General features: G+C 36.8%; 1 protein-coding gene across 1 annotated transcript in view; it reads right to left on the bottom strand.

Annotated features, from left to right (window-relative positions):
• Nucleotides 1–24,693, bottom strand: part of FAM149B1 (family with sequence similarity 149 member B1) — a 79,994-nt gene that overhangs the window by 41,626 nt on the left and 13,675 nt on the right. Inside the window, exons 4-5 of the mRNA XM_021699929.1 lie at nucleotides 10,067–10,209; nucleotides 9,144–9,260 (exon numbers count right to left, since the gene is read on the bottom strand). Coding sequence (XP_021555604.1) covers nucleotides 9,144–9,260; nucleotides 10,067–10,209 — 260 coding nt within the window. The remainder of the gene's footprint in view (nucleotides 1–9,143; nucleotides 9,261–10,066; nucleotides 10,210–24,693) is intronic.

Below are 24,693 nucleotides of genomic sequence, written 5' to 3'. Positions count from 1 at the left end.
TCAGGATTTTCTCTCTCCCTCTCTCTCTGCCCCTCCCCTCACCCCTAACCCCTGCTCCCTCGCTTGCTCTCTCTCTCTCTCAAAAAGAAAAAGAAGAAGATTGCTGTGGTGGTGATGAAAAAGATAATGTACATCTGACTCTTGATTTCGGCTCAAGTCATGGTCTCATGGGTAGTGAGACTGAGCCCCATGTTGAGCTCTGCGCTCAGTGGGGAGTCTGCTTGAAGATTCTCTCCCTCTGCCCCTTCCCTGACTTCTGCATGCACACGCATGCACTCTCTCACTCTCTCAAATAAATAAATAAATCTTAAAAAAAAAAAAGATAATGTGGTTAGGAGGCTAGTACAAAAGATAAAACAAGAGCAGATAAGCTGATGGGAGTCTGGACCATAGCAGGAGGCACTCTGTATTTGGGGATGGAGAGACAGTAAGAGATGAGAAAAATTTGGAGAACCAACACATCTAAATCAGCTGGTATTACTGTTTATTAAAAGTCTCAAATTTGAGACTTAATGTTTTTTAAGTCTCTGTTCTGAAATTCTAAACAGTGATTCCCAAATCTAGCCAACAGATATATGACAATTCATGACAACATTTTTACTGATCTACACCAAAAGGAGGAAAATAAGGACAATGCCCAGGAAGACTGCCAAATCTCCTTTCTTGAAAAGGATTGTCCTTATTTTGAGATTATGTACTTCATGCTTTTTTTAATGTTAATATGTCTTTTATAAAAGAGTGATGTTAATTTTTGTTTTTGTTTTTACCATAACAAATTAAAAGCTGTCAAACCCATGTCAAATGCTGGATACCCAGTATTCCATATGTTATTGTGCTGTTGTGTCATTCCATTTGTATTATTAACCAATCATTTCTTTAAAGTGGTAACTAATGGAATTTTTAAAAAAATTTAAAGATTTTGTTTTAGAGACAGAGTGTGAGCGGAGGGAGTAGCAGAGGGAAAGGGACAAGCAGACTCTGCAGTGAGCATGGAGCCGATGTGGGACTTGATCTCATGACCCTGAGATCATGACCTGACCTGAAACCAAGAGTTGGATGCTTAACCAACTGAGCCACCCAGGCGCCCCTTGGTTTTGTTTTTAAGTAAACTCTACACCCAACGTGGGGCTTGAAATCACAACCCTCCCCCCTCCCCTGCGATCAGGAGTCGCATGCTCTACCAACTGAGCCAGCCAGGCCCTGAAGATTTTTTTTTTAAGTAATCTCTACATCCAACGTGGGATTGAACATATTTTGCTTAGTAAAAAAATAACAGTGGTTTTGCCTAATCATGTATTGCATGTATTGAGATGTTTTCTTGTGAGAGGAAAAAAATCATGGCACTTTATTCTTCTCCCACGTGCATAGAGGATAAAATGACTTTGCTAGGTGTTTTAAACAAAGAGTTTAATTTGGAGCCAGTCCGTCCAGATCTAAGCCTTCATGGAGGTAATCACTGCAAGACCCTCAAAGGTGGTTGAGAGGAACAAATGGCCAAGAGCTCCTTCCTGACTAGGATCTGAAAAGTACAATTAGCCACTCAACTCCATTTCAGGCCAACCTTATTATCCAGTGGAACTCTAGAAAGGACTGAACTAGAGGAAATTTACATGAAGGTGTGATTTCATGATGCCAAAAAGAAGAAAACATAACGATATACTGGAAAGGAAACAAGACTGGATGAACTTGCCAGTAGAACTGAAATACCTCCATGGCTTTGGAGAACTTCAGAAAACTCTTTATGTCTAAAAAAAAATCTGATTTGTAATGAGCTTAACTGGCCCTTGCATTTAGGATAGTTGTAAAAAAGAAATCAAATAAAATGAAAACAAAGGCTATAATTTATAGTGAGTGATACAAAGGAGGTAGGCTTAGGACAAACAGCAGCCATACCATACCACCTTAATGATTTTTGTAAATTGTGGTAAAAAATATAACATTAAATTTTCCATTGTAACCATTTTAAACTGTATAGTTCAGTAGTGTTAAGTATATTCACATTATTATTGTGTAGCAGATTTCAAGAACTTTTTTTTTTAAGATTTTATTTACTTATTTGACAGAGAGAGTACAAGCAGGGGGAGCAGCAGAGGGAGAGGGAGAAGCAGGCTCTCTGCCAAGCAGGGAGCCGGTGGCGGGACTCGATCCCAGGACCCCGGGATCATTACCAGAGCCGAAGGCAGATGCTTAACCCACTGAGCCACCCAGGCGCCCTTCAAGAACTTTTTTACCTTGAAAAACTGAAACTCTAATAACCATTAAATACTAATCCCCTCCCCTGCTCCTGGCAATCACCTTTCTACTTTTTATGATTTTGACAACTCTAGATACGTGATGTGAGTGGAATCATACTGTGATTGTCCTTTTGTGACTGGCTTATTTCACTTAGCATAATGTCTTTGAGGTTCATCCATATGGTAGCATGTAACAGGATTTCCTTCCTTTTACAGCTACATACTATTTAATTGCACATACATATCACATTTTCTTTAGCCATTCATCTGTTGATAGACATTTGGGTTGTTTCCAGATAATCCTGTCTATTGTGAATAATGGTGCAGTGAATATGGATATGCAAATATCTCTTTCAGATCCTGCCTTTTTTTTTTTTGGATATATATAGCTGGGAGTGGGATTGCTGGATCACATGATAATTCTATTTTTAATCTTTTAAGCAATTCCCATACTGTTTTTCACAGTGTCCACACCATATTACATTTCCACTAAAAGTGCACAGAGGTTCCAGTTTCTCTGCATCTTTGCCAATACTTATTATTTTCTGCTCTGTTGATAGTGGCCATCCTGATGGATGTGAGGTGATACCTCATTGTGGTTTTGATTTGCATTTTTCTTATGATTAGTGATATTGAGCATCTTTTCATAATATGCTTGTTGACCATATATGTATCTTTGGAGAATTATGTATTCTAGTCCTTTGTTCATTTTTTAACTGGGTTCTTTTGTTGTTGTTGAGTAGCAGAAGTTCCCTTTATATCCTGGATATTAACCCCTTATCAGATATGTGATTTGCAAATATTCTCCTCCATTCCACAGGTTGTCTTTTCAGTGTATTGACTGTTTCTTTTGATGCTCAAAAATTTTTAAGTTTGATATAGTCCCATTTGTTTATTTTTGCCCTTGTTGCTTATGCTTTTAGTGTCATATCCAATAAATCATTGCCAAATCCAATGTCCTGAAGTTTTTCCCCTATTTTATTCTAGGGGTTGTATAGTCTTAGGTCTTACATTTAGGTCTTTAATCTGCTTTGAGTTAATTTCTATATATGGTGCAAGGTAAGGTTCCAAATTCATTCTTTTGCATCTGGGTACCTAGTTTTCCCAGCACCATTTTTTTTCTATTTAATTTTTATTTTTTTTATTATGTTAATCACCATACATTACATCATTAGTTTTTTTTTTTTTTTTAAGATTTTATTTATTTATTTGCGAGAGAGAATGAGAGACAGAGAGCACGAGAGGGAGGAGGGTCAGAGGGAGAAGCAGACTCCCCGCTGAGCAGGGAGCCCAATGCGGGACTCGATCCCGGGACTCCAGGATCATGACCTGAGCCGAAGGCAGTCGCTTAACCGACTGAGCCACCCAGGCGCCCTACATCATTAGTTTTTGATGCAGTGTTCCATGATTCATTGTTTGCGTATAACACCCAGTGCTCCATGCAGAATGTGCCCTCCTCAATACCCATCACCAGGCTAACCCATCCCCCCACCCTCTCCCCTCTAGAACCCTCAGTTTGTTTCTCAGAGTCCATAGTCTTTCATGGTTTGTCTCCCCCTCTGATTTCCCCCCTTTATTTTTCCCTTCCTACTATCTTCTTCTTTTTTCTTAACATAAAATGTATTATTTGTTTCAGAGGTACAGGTCTGTGATTCAACAGTCTTACACAATTCACATTTTTTTTTTTAAGATTTTATTTATTTATTTGACAGAGAGAGACACAGTGAGAGAGGGAACACAAGCAGGGGGAGTGGGAGAGGGAGAAGCAGGCTTCCTGCTGAGCAGGGAGCCCGATGCGGGGCTCGATCCCAGGACCCTGAGATCATGACCTGAGCCAAAGGCTGACGCTTAACGACTGAGCCACCCAGGTGCACCCCCAGCACCATTTGTTGAAGAGTGTCCTTTCCCCATTGTGTAGTCTTGGCACACTTGTTGAAAGTCATTTAGTCATTTACACAAAGGTTTCTCTATTCTGTGCTCTCTACTCCTTTAGTGGTGTTCAAGGATTATAATTCTGCATATAGTCATACACTTTAACATCTTAGTAGGTATTATAGTTAGCTAATTTTTGCTGAGATATGTATTTAAACTAAAGGTAGACAGCTCTTTATGCTAACTTGAAACAGTAAAGTGCATAATTTTTTTCAAGTGGAAATGTCCTTAAAGTCATATTCTCATGGTCCTTTTTTGCCTGTGTTTTCTCCTTATGCTGCCACCATCTTCTATTATTTTATGCTCCTGGAATTCCATTTTGGCCTAGACACCAATATTTGTTTTGATTGATAACATTGTTTTGCAACCATAATATCAATGTATACATTAATTCATTTTCATATCATTTGGTATCATATAAATATGTTATGCTTTAATTTAGTAAAAAAAACATTGAATACAGGTGCCTGGGTGACTCAGTCGGTTAAGCGTCTGCCTTCGGCTCAGGTCATGATCCAGGGTCCTGGGATCGAGTCACGCGTGGGCTCCCCTGCTCAGCGGGGAGTCTGCTTCTCCTGCCTCTGCCTGCTGCTCTGCCTACTTGTGCTCTATCTCTCTGTCAAATAAATAAAATCTTAAAAAAAACCCCCAAAAACATTGAATGCTAACCATGTTGTAATCACTGTGCTAGGTGTTAAGAAATACAAAGAAGAAAATACTGTATTTTTGTCTTTTTTATTGTACCACTCTTCTCTGGCCCAAGAACTCAAGAATAGAAACTGGACCAAATACCTGTTTTAGTACATCTGACACCTTAAAGAAAGCCAGTTGGGAGGATTAATGAATAAGAGAGAGAATGACAGAAGACAGTGATAGAGATATAGGCTTAAGTCAGCTTATGATATAATTTTACATTTTTATCTTAAATTCAGTGGGAAGCTATTGAAAATTTTTAAGAGGGAGACAGAAAGGATCAACCCTTATTTTTTTTAAAGATTTTTAAAAATTTTATTTATTTGAGAGAGAGAGAGAGCAAAGAGGAGAGGCAGAGGGAGAGGGAGAAGCAGACTCCCCACTGAGCAGGGAGCCCGAAGCGGGGCTTGATCCCAGGACCCTGGGACCATGACCTAAGCCAAAGGCAGACGCTTAACTGACTGAGCCACCCAGGCACCCGGATCAACCCTTAATCTTAAAAGGAAAATCTGATATAATGTTGAATGGCAAGAATGGATATAATTTGAAATATTATTTTTGTAGAAAGTCTCAGTCATTTATAAACCTCATTTTATGGTAAATTGATTTGTTAAACTGAAAAAAAAATCAAAATTAATTCATATCACATTTTTCCATACCTCCTACAGCAAAAAGTGGTAAAATAGCAGCATCACCAAGTTACAGACCTTCACTACCCAAATTTTCAAGGATTAGCCTCTCAACAGAAGCAGTTCTCCTTAAATTTCAGCTCATTCTTTGTCTTGAAGAAAAAATTAAAGATGGGCCTGGAACATCCTGCTGTAACCACAAGGCAAGGATACAGTCAAAACAAAAACAAAGGAACTAGCTTGACATGGCCAAGTTGTAACAATTTGAGCATCAATAATAATTATGATTAATTAAAATATATAAATATTTTTATTTATTTTTTTATTTTTTAAAAGATTTTATTTATTTATTCATGAGAGAGAGAGGCAGAGGCAGAGGCAGAGGGAGAAGCAGGCTCCCCACGGAGCAGGGAGCCTGATGCAGGACTCGATCCCGGGACCCTGGGATCATGACCTGAGCCGAAGGCAGACGCTTAACCGACTGAGCCAAATGCTCTGAGTTCAAATGGTACTCAAGAAAATAACACATATGGACAAAGTAGTGGTTACATGAAAGTAAATATCATGGATTATATTTGTTATTGCTTTCCATAAGCAGTGGTATGCTAATAAAGCTGGATAATTTGTTTCATCTAGGTATATGTCTGTGTATGAAGTATAGATAGATGTTTATCTGTATCGTAAATGAAAGTAATAATTGAAAACTGTAAGCAAATAGTCCAGAAAAGCAAATCCAAAAATAAGAAGGGCTTATCAGGAGTGGGGTAGCAAGTGGAAAGGAAAGAAAGGAAGTTTACAGTATGTTGCAGAAAGATTTAGTCAGATATCCTAAAAAAAGAGGGGCTAAATTGCTCAGGCTTGATTACTTATTTCCTTGGAGATGAGTGTCTAAGTGGAACTACTACTTATAAAATAATAAGGCATATATAAATTTTATCCTACATCAGGTAAATATATTAATGACATGACATGAGTTATGTAATTTTGGTCAGTAAGAATTAAAGAATATGTCATTTCTGTGGAAGACATTAGTTTGTAAAAATCTGGAAGTTATATAAAAAGGTAAACTTAAAAAGGCTTATTGATGTAATACATGAAGTTTAAATTTAAAAAGAAAGCTCAGCCTAGTGATAAGAAACTTGAATTTAAATCCTTTGAAAAAAGTAAACAAATCCCATTCTCTGACTTATTTAGTTGATAACCCAGGTCCTGTAATCATAACTGGCCCAATGCAGTAATGTTTTACTTTGTGGTCTTTTGAAATGACTCCAAGTCCAAAAAGGCATCAAAACTACTGCTACTAAAACTCTTAGAAGGTGATTCAAATAAGTAAAACTACAGTCTTGGGAAAAAAATGAGGAATAACAACAACAAAAAAATTAAAACAATGATGTTTTACAATAGATTTAAGGGTAAACATAAGTTTTGAAATAATCCTATTTAGGTTTTTAAAAAACGTTTTTATTTAAATTCCAGTTACTTAACATACAGTGTGATATTAGTTTCAGGTGTACAGTATAGTGATTCAACACTTCCATACGTCACCTGGTGCTCATCACAAAAGCACTCCTTAATCCCTATCACCTATTTCACCCATCCCCCGACCAACTACCCTTTGGTAACCATCAGTTTGTTCTTTATAGTTAAGAGATTGTTTCTCTTTGTTTTGTTTTATTTTTTAAATTCCACATATGAGTGAAATCATATGGTATTTGTCTTTCTCTTAGTTCACTCAACATTATACTCTCTAGATCCATTCATGGCAAGATTTCATTCCTTTTTATGGTTGAGTAATATTCCTGTGTGTGTGTGTGTGTGTGTGTGTGTGTACCACATCTTCCTTAGCCATTCATCAGTTGATGGACACTTGGGCTGTTTCCATAAGTTGGCTATTGTAGATAATGTTGCTATAAGCATCAGGGTGCATGTATCCCTTTCAATTAGTAGTTTTGTATTCTTTGGGTAAATACTTAGTAGTATGATTGCTAGATCATAGGATAGTTCTATTTTTAACTTTTTAAGGAAACTGCATACTGTTTTCCAGGGTGGCTGCTCCAGTTTGCATTCCCACCAACAGTGCAAGAGGGTTCCCCTTTGGGCGCCTGGGTGGCTCAGTCAGTTGAGCGTCGGCCTTCGGCTCGGGTTATGATCCCAGGGCCCTGGGATCGAGCCCCGCATCAGGCTCCCTGCTCAGTGGGGAGTCTGCTTCTCCCTCTCCTTCTGGGCTTAATCCCAGGACTCTGGGATATTGACTGCAGCCAAAGGCTCAACCGATGAGCCACCCAGGTGCCCAGGTGCTTTAATCTATTTTGAATTTATTTTTGTGTATAATGTAAGAAAGTGGAATAATCCTATTTAGGTTTATTTTGCTGTTGTTTAAAGAGTTTGAGGTATTCAAAAGAATTAGCTATTTTAAATAATATACTAATTACCCAATTTAGGCTAATAAACTAATAGCACTTTAATTTCTGTAAAGAAATTAAGTTGTAATTAATATTATGTTTAAGAAATCACTTTTTCAAAATTTTTTCAAAAAATCTTTATTTTTTTAAGATTTTATTTATTTATTTGTCAGAGAGAGAGAGAGCACTAGCACAAGGAGGGGGAGTGGCAGGCAGAGTGAGAAGCAGGCTCCCCACAGAGCAAGGAGCCCGGTGCAGGACTTGATCCCAGGGTCCTGGGATCGAGCCCCGCATTGGGCTCCCTGCTTGGTGGGAAGCCTGCTTCTCCCTCTCCCACCCTTGCCGCTTGTGTTCCTTCTCTCTCTGTCTCTGTCAAATAAATAAATAAAATCTTTAAAAAAAAAAAAATCGTTAAAGTGTGTTTCTCAGACCCCTAAATTTTTTTTTTTTAAAGATTTTATTTATTTATTTCAGAGAGAGAATGAGATAGAGAGAGCATGAGAGGGGGGAGGGTCAGAGGGAGAAGCAGACTCCCTGACGAGCAGGGAGCCCGATGTGGGACTCGATCGCGGGACTCCAGGATCATGACCCGAGCCGAAGGCAGTCGCTTAACCAACTGAGCCACCCAGGCGCCCTCAGACCCCTAAATTTTTTTAACCCAGTCTATCTACACTTTATTTCAAGAAGGAAGTGCCTGTATTTGTATATATATATAAATTATATATGTATATATATATTTTATATATTTATATATATATATATATATTTTATATATATATATACATATATATATAATATATATATATATTTTATATATATATACATATATATGTATATTTTGTATATATGTATATATATGTATATTTATATATACATATAAATTATATATATAATTCATATATATAATTTATATATATATTTTAAATATATATAATTTTTATATATATATTTTTAAAATATATATATTATATATATATAAATACAGAGAGAGAGATGGATCTGAATAACAAAATATCAAATAACAAAATAACAAAAATATCCTTAAACCCTAGGGAATATCTTACTACTTTTTGAACAAAAAATTATATAACAAAATTCTTATATGTACAAAAACTATAGTCAATCTTAACAGAATTTTCTGTGCTTTATTAAATACCAACAAGTAAAAAAATTTTTAATCCCCTAGTATAACTGGCAGAATATAACACTTGCACATTTGGATACATAAATACTTACATATTAGAAATACTTACATAGTAGAATCTCTTTCTTGAGAAAGTGTTGCCTCATGTGAAGCTGAAACAACAGAAGGGGATCTAGGATACAGCCCATAACTTTCACTTGGAGTGATTATCTGCCTACCCAGAATCCTTCAAAATGAACAACATAAAGAGACAATTAAGCACCTTCACCTGTCATTCATACAAAATGTAGGTATTTTAGAACAAATTTGCTGGCTCTATATAAAAGTCCAGTACGTACTTAGTCTGATACTGATTAAGAATAATTCTTGAGAGAAAATGTGAATCCAGAGTCTTATTAGAGGTATAGCTCTCTTCCAAAGAATGGAGATGGAAAAGATAAAACTATAGCCTCCCACTGTTGAAAAAAATCCAAGGAAACTGAGCAAACATTTGTAATTTTCCCTCCATCCTCTATAATAATCTTCATTAAATCTGCCAAAATGGATGAAAGCCAGGCCAAATTAGTGAAAAGTATGAATTATATTCTTAAGAACATGATACTTCATAAATTTTAAGTATAAATTTTAAGTCGTAAGTACAGTAATGTGGTTTCTGGGGAAAGTTTTCTAACAGCTTATGTCTGCTTTCAAGTATACATAAGAATTTTCTTGTAGACAACAGTGTAAACAAATACATTTTCTGACCCTCTTGCTCAAAAGAAGAGCTGTTTGGACAGCCACAGTACACAGATCTCAGCTACTGGAATAGAAATTGTTTTACTCAATTAGGACAACATAGTGGTAGTTATGAAAACTCCAAGAAACTTCCCTCAACTTGAATTTTCTCTCAACTGAGTCTGTACCCCATATGGCCTTATTTACATTCATTAAAACCAAGCCTATAAAGATTTCAGAATAGAAGCTTTTTTGGATATCTGCTTTTCAAGTCTTAGTGTGAGCCATGAATACAAGCCAACCACAGGGCTTCAGTACCTGAGGTGAGGAAAGCTACATGTCCATTGTTGGCACTCTTCTTGTAGACTCTTAGTATGCACACTCAACTTCTGCTCATACAGGAGCTCATCAATGGCTGTGAACATTGCCTGGACTTTTTCAGTGGCATTTTGATCAAGTTCCTAGAAGAAAATACCACACCAAAATATTTAGGTGACCTTTTAAAATCATAAAGGTTGAAAGCAATCAAATTTTGTTTTCAATATTTAATCCATTTGAAATACTGCTGAATTTCCATGAAAGAAAAGTTAGTGAATTTTTGTGTCTTATACTATTCAGATTTCCTTTCTATTCCTATTTAAAAAAATTTATAGAAATACCTACTTTTTTTAAAGTAACATTTTCTTCATCATAAAAATACTATGTTTATTGTAATCATTTTGAAAGATCCAGTGAAGTATGAAGAAAAAATTAAAATTACCAATAATTCTACCAAATATAATGATTGCTAATTTTAGTATAATTGCTTGGTTCCAGTATTTTTTTTAGAGCTGAAGATAGACAGTCAATCCTATACATTTGACTCTTGAACAACATGAGGCTTAGGGGTGCTGACCACCATCTCCCCCCACACACACAGTCAAAAATCCATATATAACATTTGAGTCTCCAAAAACCTAACTACTAATAGTCTACTGGTGATTGGAAGCTTTACCAATATCCCATGTTTTATATATGTATTACATACTGTATTCTTATAATAAAGTAAGCTAAAGAAAAGGTTATTAAGAAAATCATAAAAGAAAATACATTTATAGTACTGTACTGTATTGAAAAAAATCCACATAAAAGTGGACCCTCACAGTTCAAACCTGTGTTGTTCAAGGGCCAAGTGTATATGTATTACTTTATAGTCTGTATTTTTCAGTTGACAGTTTAGGTTATGTCCCTGCCCTCTATAATTCTTAGCAGCAGCCATAGGGATGGCTATAAAATGTAAATCTGATCATGTTACCTGATTCTCTGCTTACCCTCTACTTCATCTGTATTTATGCACCCTTTTATATTCTGGTGGAAGAAAAGTTAAATCTTTTTCATTTTTTAATTTTTTTAAGATTATTTATTTATTTGAGAGAGAGAGAGAGAGAAACAGCATTAGAGGGGAGAGGGTCAGAGGGAGAAGCAGACTTCCCGCTGAGCCAGAAGCCCAATGTGGGACTTGATCCCAGGACTCCGGGATCATGACCTGAGCCAAAGGCAGTCGCCCAACCAACTGAGCCACCCAGGCACCCGAAAAGTTAAATCTTTTTTAAAAGTATAAGAAATCTGTATTTTCACTCCAAGAATGAAAATCAACTTCTACCCAATTAAAAAAGGTTTGCTAAATAGATATGAAGTTTAACTTTAAAGACTGTTGACCTTAAAAAGAACAAGAGTCAGCTATTTTACAAGCAAAATGAGCTTATTTGGGAATAGCAGAGAAGTGGAACTGGGGACAAGCAAACTTATGGTGAACCATAGGCAAGTCCAGAAAAGAGGAAAGGGGCTTACTTTTATAGGTGAAAGGAGGAAGCTAGAAGGGGCTGTTATGGCTTCTCATTGGTTGAGTGTGGTGGTTTCTCTCATGGGCTGGGCTGTTGCTGGGTAGGAAGAAATTCTTCCTTCCTTCTGTTAGGGTATATAAAGTAGGCTTCTTCCTGTTGGGGAATGTGAGTTACGGCTTCTTATGGAGGAAGGTAGTGTGTGAGAGATCTCCTTTTAGGGCTTCCCAACTCCATGTTTAATGGCATTTATTTATTTTCACAAGACTCAACACAAATAATCTTCCTAAAAATTTCTTACTGTTTTCAAGCTCCTGGGGGTATAATGGGATTTTACTAGTCTCAGTGAAATTTGTTATTTTTTTTTTCACGGAGGGTCAAAGTTTGTTATTAGCGATGAGAATGGGATAATGTTGAGAAAGAAGTGACTAAGCACAATCTCTTAGCAAGATATCTTTTTTTTTTTTTTTTTTTAACTCCAGTATAGTTAACAACAGTGCTATATTAGTTTCAGGTATACAATACAGTGATTCAACAATTCCATACATCACCCTGTGCTCATCATGACAAGTGCAGTCCTTAATCTCCATTACTCTTTCACCCATCCCCCAGCCACCTCCCCTTTGGTAACCATTTTTGTTCTCAATAGTTAAGAGCCTGTTTCACTAATTTGTTTTTTTTTTCTATTAAATATTTATCTACTTAAATACTGTTCTTCTTCTTCTTGGTATTTGCCTGTTATAACTCTTTCCATTCCTTTATTTTCAACATTTGGGTGTCATTCTGTCTTTGACACGTTTATTTAAATAGCATGTAGCTGGAACTTTAAAATCCAATTTCAGAGTTTCTGTCTTTTATTAATAGGTAAATTTTATCCACTTTTACTTATTGTAATGTGCAATATTTGGACTTATTTCTATCATTTATTTTGTGTTTGTATTTATCCTTCTTTTTCTTGCGTTTTTTATTCTCTTTTCCTTCTGTTACACTGTTTTCCTTATTTTCCCTATTAATTTGGAAGTTATTCATTATGTTTATATTCTATTTGTAGTTATACTTAAAATTTTAGCATCCATACTTCTTTATTTTTCTAACAAAGTCTAATGTTTTTTAGGATTTCTGTCTTCCACTGAAACAGAGCAAGAACTTTGATCATTTCACAATATATACATATATCAAATTATTATATTGTATGTCTAAAACTAATATAAAGTTATGTCAATCAGATCTCAATTTTTTAAAATACGGGGAAAAAGGAGAACAAAGATATGAGCCATGTTGTATGAGGATAGAATCCACAGAATTTGATGACTGATTTGATGAAAGAGATGGTTAATGAAGATGAATCTGAGCCTCTATGCTGGGTGATAGAAAGGATGATGCTAGTAATAATAGTGAGCATTCATCAAATAAGATATCCTTAACTGAGAATCTCAGTGGTCTTTATAGTAAGTAACCAATTGGTACCATATCTTTTTGTGTTTAACTTTTTATCTTGGCGTAATTTCAGACTTAGTATTAGGTATCTTTAAAGTAGGAGAGGTAGGGGTGCCTGGGTGGCTCAGTCGTTAAGCATCTGCCTTCAGCTCAGATCATGATTCCGGGGTCCTGGGATTGAGCTCCGCATTGGGCTCCCTGCTCCGTGGGAAGCCTGCTTCTCCCTCTCCCACTCCCCCTGCTTGTGTTCCCTCTCTCGCTGTGTCTCTCTCTGTCAAATAAATAAATAAAATCCTTAAAAAAATAAAGTAGGAGAGGTGAAAACTTGGGACTTCTCAGGAAACACTCTTACCAGTCTTTTTCAAGCTTTAGGACCATGTGGATCATGAAATCAATATAAAATATTATTAAATAATACCCCCAAAAAGTGAAATAGAATAAAGTAGAACAGACTGTATAATATAATAGTATTACTCACATAAAGGTTATTACTTTATGGAACTTTGTCATCTGTTTTACATACACACAGTGAGTCAACTACATGTCTATGTCAACTACATGTCAACTATATGTGTTAGTATGAGTTGCAGTTTTAAAAGTTTGATGCCACCGATCTAGACACAGCCCAAGAAGCCATTTTTCTAGTGGAAACCCTCCCTACTTCAGTTTACAGGATTAGAGTATTGACTGGAACAAAAAGGGATATAGGGGCTTGAGGCATCTTTCATCACTTTGACAATGAATGACAATCCAATTATGTAAAATACATTTTTTAAAAAAGGAGTTTGATATGCATTAACTTCCCTCTAGTATTTTTCATGTTTTATTTCGAATTTTATTTTATTATTTTATTTTTTTTAAAGATTTTATTTATTTATTTGACAGAGAGAGACACAGCGAGAGGGAACACAAACAGGGGGAGCAGGAGAAGCAGGCTTCCCGCTGAGCAGGGAGCCTGATGCGGGGCTCGATCCCAGGATCCTGGGATCATGACTTGAGCCGAAGGCAGACACTTAACGACTGAGCCACCAAGGCGCCCCTTGAATTTTAGTATTAGTTTTTTTTTTTTTTAATATTTAATGGAGTTTGGGGTGCCTGGGTGGCTCAGTTGTTAAGCGCCTGCCTTCGGCTCAGGTCATGATCCCAGGGTCCTGGGATCAAGCCCCACATCGGGCTCCCTGCTCTGCGGGAAGTCTGCTTCTCCCTCTCCCACTCCCCCTGCTTGTGTTCCCTCTCTCGCTGTGTCTCTTTCTGTCAAATAAATAAATAAAATCTTTAAAAAAAAACTTCATTTAATATATATATATTTTTAAGATTTTATTTATTTGACACAGAGAGACACAGCAAGAGAGGGAACACAAGCAGGGGGAGTGGGAGAGGGAGAAGCAGGCTCCATGCTGAGCAAAGAGCCCAGTGTGGGACTCGATCCCAGGGCCCTGGGATCATGACCTGAGCTGAAGGCAGATGCTTAACGACTGAGCACCCCAGTATTAGTGTTGTTTTTTAACACATAAGATGTTATCTGTTTTAGTAACTACTTAGATTTACCAATATGCTTTTCCAATTACTTTGCTTTCTGGTGCTTTGTGTATCCCATTCCTTTCTTCTGCCCTTTTCTTCTTGGTATAATCTATCATTTAATAGTTCTCTCAGTGTATATATATGGATGGGAAACTCTTTTTCCATAGACATTTAAAATGTCTATATTTTCTCAAAGTCCATTGAGAAACAAACTGAGGGTTCTAGAGGGGAGGGGAGTGGGGGGATGGGTTAGCCTGGTGATGGGTATTAAAGAGGGCACGTTCTGCATGGAGCACTGGGTGTTATACGCAAACAGTGAATCATGGAACTCTACATCAAACTAATGATGTAATGTATGGTGATTAACATAACATAATAAAAAAAATAAAATGACTTTATTTTGCCTTCACTATTGAATGCTAATATATCATATTTATATATCTTATCATATATGATATTCATATATATATATTACATACACACACACACATATATACACACATACATATATACATACAATTTAGCACTACCACCAGAAATGTGTGAGCATTAAATTTTGCTCCACAACCTGGCTAAAAGTAGGTACTGTCAGTCTTTTTAGTTTTAGCAATTTTAGTGAGTGTGAAGTGGTGCATCATGACAGTTTTAAATTTGCATTTCTCTGATGATTAATGATACTGAGCATCTTTCTATATTCTACTTGGTCATATATATATATATATATATATATATATATATATATCTTCTTTCATGGAGTTCAAGTCTTTTGCCCATTTTTTTCAACTGCTTTGTCTTCTTAATATAGAATTTTTAAGTTTTGGATACAAGTCCTTTGTCAGGTATATGTACTATTGCAAATATTTCCTCCCTATCTGTGGCTTATCCTTTCATTCCCTTGATGGTATATTTGAAAGCACAAAAGATTTTAATTTTGATGAAGTCAAATTTATCCATTTTTAGGCTTGTGCTTTTGGTGTGTCATATCTGTGTACTGTTGTCTTGCAGGTTTTCTCATATTTTTTCCTAAAAGATTGACAGTTTTTGCTCTTAAATTTATTTATTTTTTTAAAGATTTTATTTATTTGACAGAGAGAGAGAGAGAGGCAGTGAGAGAGGGAACACAAGCAGGGGGAGTGGGAGAGGGAGAAGCAGGCTTCCCGCCGAGCAGGGAGCCCGATGTGGGGCTCGATCCCAGGACCCTGGGATCATGACCTGAACCGAAGGCAGACGCTTAATGACTGAGCCACCCGGGCGCCCCTGCTCTTACATTTAGATTTATAATTTTGAGTAAATTTTCTATATGATGTGAGTTAAGAATCTAATTTCATCTTTTTGCATATGGATATCCAATTGTCTCAGCAATATTTATGGGAAAAAGATACTTTCCCTATTGAATTGCCTTGGCATCTTTGTCAAAAATCAATTGACTCTAAATGTAAGGGTTTATTTCTGGATTACCAGTTCTGTTCCATTGATCATTATGCCTATCCTTATGTCAATACCACACTGTTTTGATTATAGCACCATTTTATTAAGTTTTGAAATATGATAGTGTAAGTCTTCTAACTTTCTTCTTTTGTACAAGTTTTGTGCTGCTTTTAAGTTTATCCCTTATGTTCTATTGTGAATTAAATTTATTTTTTTATTTTCATTTTCGAAGTTGTTCATGTACTAATGTGTGCAGAAAGATTTTTAAATTTAGATACAATTCATATACCATGAAATTCATCTTTTTAAAGTGTGCAAGTTAGCGGTTTGGGGTATATTTCCAGTGGTTTGTAGTATATTCACAATTGTGCAACCATCACCAGTATCTAATCCCAGAAAATTTCATCACCCTGAAAAGAAACCTCCATTTCTCTTTCTACCCAGTCAAAACTAACCTACTTTTTGTCTCTGGATATGCTCTTCTGGACATTGCTCATAAATGGGAGTCATATAATACATAGCCTTTTGTGTTTGGCTTCTTTCAGTGAACCTGTTTCTAAGGTTCATCCATAGTATAGCATGTATTAGTACTTCTTTCCTTTTTATGGCTGGATAATATTCTATTATGTAAACATGCCACATTTATAATTGATTTTTGTAAATTGACCTGATATACTGTGACCTTCCTGAAGTTGTTTCTTTGTTCTAGCAGATTTTGTGGGGGCAGAAAGAGTGTGACCTCTTCAGGATTTTTTACATCATGTCATCTGTGAATGAAGACAGTTTTATTTAGTCTTTTCCAATGTGGATGCTTTTCACTCCCTTATATTATCTTATTGCACTGACTAGAACCTCCAGTACAATGCTGAATAAAAGTGACAAGTGGAACTGGGTATTTACCCAAAGATTATGAAAACACTAATTCAAAAAGATATATGCACCCCTATGTTTACTGCAGCATTATTTACAATAGCCAAGATATGGAAGCAACCCATGTGTCCATCTATAGATGAGTGGATAAAGAAGATGTGGTATATATATATATATATATGTATAGGATATATATATATATCCTATACACACACACACACACACACACACACACACAGAGGAATATTACTCAGCCATAAAAAAGAATGAAATCTTGCCATTTGCAAAAATGGATGGATCCATGGATGGATCTAGAGAGTATAATGCTAAGTGAAATAAGAGAAAGACAAATACTGTATGATTTCACTCATATGTGAAATTTAAGAAACAAAACAAAGAAAAAAAAGGACAAACCAAGAAACAGACTCTTAACTATAGAGAACAAACTGATGGTTACCAGAGGGGAAGTAGGTGGGGGTATGGGTGAAATAGGTGAAGCAGATTAAGAGTACACTGATGATGAGCACTGAGTAATTGTAGAAATTGTAGAAATACAACTGATTTTTTATATTGACTTTGTATCTTGTGGCCTTGTTGAACTCTATTAGTTCTAATAGTGAGTTTTGTTTGTTTTATGGATTCTATAGAATTTTTTGCACACAGAAATTTGTAATGTCTTTGTCTGGCTTTGGTAGCAGGGTAATACTGGCTTCATGGGATGAGTTGGGAAGTATTCTTTCCTTTATTTTCTGAAAGAGTTTATGAAAGATAGTTATTATGTATTCTTTTAAGTACTTGGTAGAATTTACCAATGAAGCCATTTATGCCTGGTTTTTCTTTGTAGGAAGAATTTTAGCTACTAATTTAATTATTATGGATCTATATGGATTTTTTATTTCTTTTTGAGTCAGTTGGGCAATTGTGTCTTTCTAGAAATTTGTCAATTACATTTAAATTATCTAATTTCTTGGCATGAAGTTTTTTATTACATACCCTTAGTCCTTTTCATTTCTTTTTTTTTTTTTTAAAGATTTTATTTGAGAGAGAGAGAGAGCACAAGAGGGGGGAGCGGGAGAGGAAGAATCAGACTCCCTGCTGAGCAGGGAGCCCGATGCAGGACTCAATCCCAGGACTCTAGGATCATGACCTGAGCCGAAAGCAGTCGCTTAACCAACTGAGCCACCCAGGCGCCCAGTCCTTTTCATTTCTAAAGAGTCAATAATTATGTCCCCCTCATTCACTTCTAATCTTGTTAATTTGTGTCTTTTTTCTTGATCAGACTACCTAAAGACTTGTCAATTTTGTTGAATTTTTTCAATGAACCAACTTTTGACTTTATTGATTTTCTCTATTTTTTTTTGTATTTTGTTAATTTCTACTCTAATCTGTATTGTTTCCTTCCTTCTGCTTGCTTTTTATTTGCTCTTCTTTTTTAGTTTCTAAAGGTAGAAGCTCATGTTATTGACCCTCCTTTTTTCTGTAGACATTTTTTTTCTATTTTAAAAATCTTATTATACATTATATTAGTTTCAGATGTTCAACATGATTCAATATTTATATATATTGTGAAATGATATATTGTGAGATGATCACAATAAATCTAGTTAAAATATGTCACCATACATAGTTACAGAATTTTTTTTCTTGATAAGATCTACCCTCTTAGCAACTTTCAAATATGCAATATGGTATTATTAACTGTAGTCACCATGCTGTACATTACATCCTCATTACTTATTTATTTTATAACTGGAAGCTTTTAAATATTGACTCCCTTCACCCATTTTGCCCATCCCCCAACTCCCATCTCTGGCCAACCCCAATCTGTTCTCTGCATCTGTGAGCTTGATTTTTTCCCCCCATAGGATTTAAAGCTATTAATTTTCCCCTAAGCACCACCTGAGCTACATCTTACAGATTTTGATATTTTTTCCCTTTTCATTCAATTAAAAATATTTTCTAATTTCCCTTGTAGAGTTCTTCAATCCATCAATTAATTAAAAGAGAACTGCTTAACTTCGAAATATTTGGAGATATCCCAAATTTCTAGGTGTTCATTTCTAACTTAATTCCAGCATGGTTGGAGAACATACCTTGTATAGTTTTAGTCCTTGTAGAGTTATGAGACTTGTTTTATATATACAGAATATATATTCTGTTGTCTTTGGGTGGAATGTCAAGTTGGTTAATATTGTTGTTTGAGTCTTCAGGATGCTTGATTTTCTGTCTAGTTGTTCTATCAAGTACTGGGAGTAGGGTATTGAAGTCTCCTTGCTATAATTGTTGTGCTGTTTCTCCTTCACTTCTGTCAAATTTTACTTCATGTACTTTAAGGCTTGATTGTTATATATGTATACATTTTGTAATTGCTTTATTTTCCTAATGAATTGGCCTTTTTATCATTATGAAATATCTTTTTGTTTCTAGTAGTATTCTATTTTTGTCTGCCTTGGCTTTTAATTTCTGTGCCCTTTTATGATCTCTTCCATATTTGCATGCTGCTTGGATATGTGGAGAGTTTATCAGAGCACTATGACTATCTTTTTTTTTTTAAAGATTTTATTTATTTATTTGTCGGGGGGGGGAGCAGAGCACACAAGCAGGGGGAGCAGCAGGCAGAGGAAGAAGCAGGCTCCCCGCTGAGCAAGGAGCCTGATGCGAGACTAGAACCCAGGACCCTGGGATCATGACCTGAGTCGAAGGCAGACACTTAACCAACTGAACCACCCAGGCGTCCCAGCACTATGACTATCTTATTTCCCAGATCTCCTTGATAAATTTCTGGATAGTCTGCCAATTCATTTTTTTGCCCTAGCCACTACTGAATCCACAGACTATCTGAGCCACATTTTGCCTCATTTGTATGCCACTGAGTTTGCTACTGTTATTGATGATGGCATTGGGTATAGAGTTTGTCCAAGTTCCACTCCATTCTGGTGGTTAAGCTGCTAGTTAGCACAGCTTGTCCCTTTGTAGTAGAACAGGTTCTCACTGTTCTTAACACATGGTTCCACTGATTTTTGTGAATAACTGCTTTGCTGTTTTAAGTACCTTTGGTCAATTTCAGGGCCCTGAAAATGGTTGCTTTGACCATTTTATCCAGTTTTATTGCTGCTTTTGGGGAAGAGACTTGCCAAGCTATTCATTCTGTCATACTAGAAGTCCCACCTCATAATTTTCTTTTATGATATGTTTTTGTCAGGTCTTCGGCATCAATATTATGCTGGCCTCATACGTGAATTAAAAATGCTATTTTTTGGAAAAAGTTTGTGTGACTGTTATTTCTTCCACAAAAAATGCATGATAGATTCAGTAGTGAAACCAGCTAGGCCTAAAGCTTTCTCTAAGAGAGTTGTTTGATTCAGTTTCTTTATGACCTTGACAACTATTCAGATTTTTTAAAGAAGTTGTCCGTTTTATCTAAGCTGCAGAATGTACTGGCATAAAATTGTTCCTACTATTAATATTCTTTTAATGTCTGTAGGACTTGAGCTGATCTTTCCTCTTTCACTAATGTATTTGTAATTTGTGTTTCCTTGCTTTTTCTTTTCTTTTTTTAAAGATTTTATTTATTTATTTGACAGAGAGAGACAGCGAGAGAGGGAACACAAGCAGGGGAGTGGGAGAGGGAGAGGCAGGCTTCCCGCTGAGCAGGGATCCCGATGCGGGGCTCGATCCCAGGACCCTGGGACCATGACCTGAGCCTAAGGCAGATGCTTCACCGACTGAGCCACCCAGGTGCCCCTCCTTGCTTTTTCTTAACCAGTATCACCAGAGGGCTTATCAATTATTAATCTTTTCAAAGGATCAACTCTTGGATTTGTTCATTTTCTCTTTTATTTATCTGTTTTCTATTTCAGTGATTTTTGTTCTTCATTATTTCTTTTACTATTCTTTGGGTTTAATCTTTCCCAGCATCTAAAGGTAAAAACATTTTCATTCAAAGCTGTATTCTTTTCTAAAATAGGTGTTTAAAGCTACAAACTTCCTTGTAAAAACATTAGCAGCATCCACATATTTTGATATTTTGTGTTTTTGTTATCATATAGTTCAAAATACCCTCTAATTTTCCTTGTAATTTGATATTTGGACGCATGTTGTTTAATTTCCAAGTATTTGGGGTTTTTCTAGGTATCTTACTGTTACTGGTTTCTAATTCTATTGTGATCAGAGAATATACTCTGTGAGATTTAGTCTTTTGAACAATATTGAGACATTTTACAATCCACCATACAGTCTGTCCTTGTGAACATTACATGTGTGCTTCAGAAGAATATGTACTCTGTATTTGTTGGGTGTAACATCAGATCTTTTATATTTTTACTGATTTTCTAATTGTTCCATTAATTACTAAAATCTTTTTTTTTTTTAAGATTTTATTTATTTATTTGACAGAGAGAGAGACAGTGAGAGTGGGAACACAAGCAGGGGGAGTGGGAGAGGGAGAAGCAGGCTTCCCACAGAGCAGGGAGCCCGATGCGGGGCTCGACCCCAGGACCCTGGGATCATGACCTGAGCCGAAGGCAGACGCTTAACGACTGAGCCATCAGGCGCCCCTAATTACTAAAATCTTTAACAATAACTATGAATTCATTGATCCCTCTCTTTAATTTTATCAGTTTTCTTCATCCATATTGAAACTATTAGATGTGTACTTATTTAGAATTCTTATGTCTTCCTGGTGAACTGTGTTACAGACTGAATTGTGTCCTCCTCTGTTGAATTCCTGTGTGAATTCCTATACTGAAGCCTAACTCACAATGTGGCTGTATTTAGAAACAGAGCTTTGAAAGAGGAAATTAAGGTTAAATGAGGTCATAAGCTCTTAACTATAGAGAATAAACTGATGGTTACCAGAGGGAAGGTGGGTGGGGGGATGGGTTAAATAGGTGATGGTGATTAAGGAGGGCACTTGCTGTGATGAGCACGGGGTGCTGTATTTAAGTATTGAATCATTAAATTCCACACCTGAAACTAATAGTACACTGTATGTTAACTAACTGGAATTTAAATAAAAATTTGAAAAAAAAAATGAGGTCATAAGGTTGGGGCCCTAATCTGATAGGACTGATGTTCTTATAAGAAGAGGAAAAGAGGGGCGCCTGGGTGGCTCAGTCGTTAAGTGTCTGCCTTCAGCTCAGGCCATGATCCCAGGATCCTGGGATCGAGCCCCGCATCGGGCTCCCTGCTCTGCGGGGAGCCTGCTTCTCCCTATCCCGTTCCCCCTGCTTGTGTTCCTGCTCTCGCTGTCTGTCAAATAAGTAAATTAAAAATCTTTAAAAAAAAAAGAGGAAAAGATACCAGAGATCTCTCCACGTGTGCACATGCCTAGAAGAAAGACCATGTGAGGATACAGATTCTAGGAAGAGAGGCCTCACCACAAACCAGTCTGGATGGCACCTTGCTTTTGGGCTTCTAGCCTCCAGAACTGTGAGAAAGTAAGTGTCTGGTGTTTAAGCCACAGTCTGTGGTATCTTGTTATGGCAGCCTGAGCTAAAACAAATTGCCTCTTATCACTAGGAAAAATTCTTAGGACAAATTCCGTGTTTTCAAGTTTACTTTGTCTCATATTAATATAACCATGTCAGCCTTCTATGTTCAGGATATATCTTTCTCTATCTTTTAAATTTCAACCTATTTGTGCCTATATATTTACAGTGCATTTCTTCCACATAGTATACAGTTGAGTCTTGCTTTTTTATCCATTCTGATAATCTCTGCTTTTTTTTTTTTTTAAAGATTTTATTTATTTATTTAACAGAGAGAGAAACAGCGAGAGCAGGAACACAAGCAGGGGGAGTGGGAGAGGGAGAAGCAGGCTTCCTGCCGAGCAGGGAGCCCGATGTGGGACTCGATCCCAGGACCCTGGGATCATGACCTGAGCCGAAGGCAGACGCCTAACGACTGAGCCACCCAGGCGTCCCTCTTTATAATTTTAATGCTTGTTCTAGAACTAATAATATACATTCATAACCTATCAAAGTCTAGTTAGAGTCAATATTTTACCACTTCATACCTCCTTCTTCATACTTCCCATTTCTCTCGATACTTGACACTTTACAAATGTAATTAAAAAAAAAAGTATAATCCCATTTACAGTCACCCATCCTTTCAGCTGTATTTGTCTCATCTTTTACTTCTACAAGTATAAATTCCATCTTGCATAAATAAGAAATCACAAAAAAATACAGACTTTTATATTTATCCACTTATTTACAATTTCTGGTGCTCTTTATCTCCCCCTGCCCTGTGTATTTCAGCTGCTTCATCTTCCACGAACTCTGTGCTCTGTTCCTCAGCACAATGGAATCACCACGCCTTGTTTGGACTCTGGCTCACAAATCCATAGTCATAAAATTATCCCCAATCAGGAACCAGGATAAATAGGGGGTCACCTTATGAGTTTCCTTTCTCTCAGTATATGTGCTGCCTGTTATCCAATGCCTCAAGAGACACCCGACATGGGGTTTCAAAGCCAGAACAGAATAAGGAAAGCATCAACCTGGGAGGGCACCATGGTATATGATATTGGAACCCAAGCACAATAATGAGGGTGTCTGTGTAGGAAGATGGCCTGTTGTATGGTAGGAAACCAACAGGGGTGAAGAGAACATCTAGCAGTTTTCCTGACCCTCAGCAGTGCTAGAGGGGTGTTCTAGTTATTTTGGCAGTATAACAAATTACTCTAAAACTTAATGAATTAAAATAGCAACAATCATGTATTATCTCCCCAGGTTCACATAGGTCAGGAATTTTTATAGATCACAGCAGGAATGTCTTATCTCTTCTCCACAACATCTGCGATATCAGTTGAAAAACTTGAAGGCTTGGACCTGAATTCATTTGAATGCTCATTCACTCCAATGTCTGGCAGCTGATGATGGCTTTCAGCTGGGGGCTTCAGTTCATCTCCACATGGGTTTTTCCATGTGGTCTGGTCTGAACTTCCTCAAAACATGGTGGCTGGATTCCAAGGTCAAGTATCCAGAGAGAGAAAAAGAGGCAAGCAGAAGCTGTGTTACCTTCTAACCTAGAGAATCATATAGCATCACATTCACTGCATGCTACTGACTGAGGCAAATAGTCCATTTAGGTTCAAGAGGAAAAAACTCTGAATGGAGGAGTATCAATATCTTATAAGAAGAGCATGTAAAATGGGATATATACTGGCATGACTGAAAAAAAACTGACACAGTAGGTTTTTCAGGTGGGAGAGCAGGTTGTTGCAGGGTGTTGGAGCACAAGTTAGATGAAGAGGATGTCCATATGGGAGAGCAGCCAGCTTGTAATGTTGGTACGAGAATAGAAAGAAGGCTACTATGTGGGGAGTAGGCAGCCTCACACAGGATGACAGTCCAAGCAGGGTGAAGAAGGTGCCAGTATGGAAGTTAGGAGTACACTGGGTGTCTGGCTCTGAGCAGGGTGAAAAAAACATCCAATGGGTGAAACGGTGCAGGCGGTAGTGACCCAGTACAGGGTGTTGAAACATTTGTGAAGTGAGAAGGGTATCTGCAGAGGTTAGGAGGCAGTGGTAACCAGTAGGAAACTGGTTACATTCGGGGGATTTATCAAATAAATATATTAAGGATAATGGAACCCAGGTTTCTTATTATCAAAGAAAGAAGTTACAAATATGAAAAAGGAAAAAACTAGAATGAACTTTGTCATGTCAAAATGGAATAGGCGGAATACATATATTCCCCAGTTCAGTCCACTGAGAGGGTTTTCAGGGACAACTGAAAAGCAACGGGCACACTTAGCACCCAAATATTTGTTTCCAAATGACACTAAAAGGAACCAGGGCTCCTTAGAGAAGTGGCTGATTCCAGCGCTGGGCCAAAGAAGGTACAAAATAAGCCTGGAGTATCG

This window comes from Neomonachus schauinslandi, chromosome 6 (assembly GCF_002201575.2).
Source record: "Neomonachus schauinslandi chromosome 6, ASM220157v2, whole genome shotgun sequence".
NCBI lineage: Eukaryota > Metazoa > Chordata > Mammalia > Carnivora > Phocidae > Neomonachus > Neomonachus schauinslandi.
The sequence above is the reverse complement of the archived record's forward strand: the minus strand, read 5'-3'. Positions and strand labels throughout refer to the sequence as shown.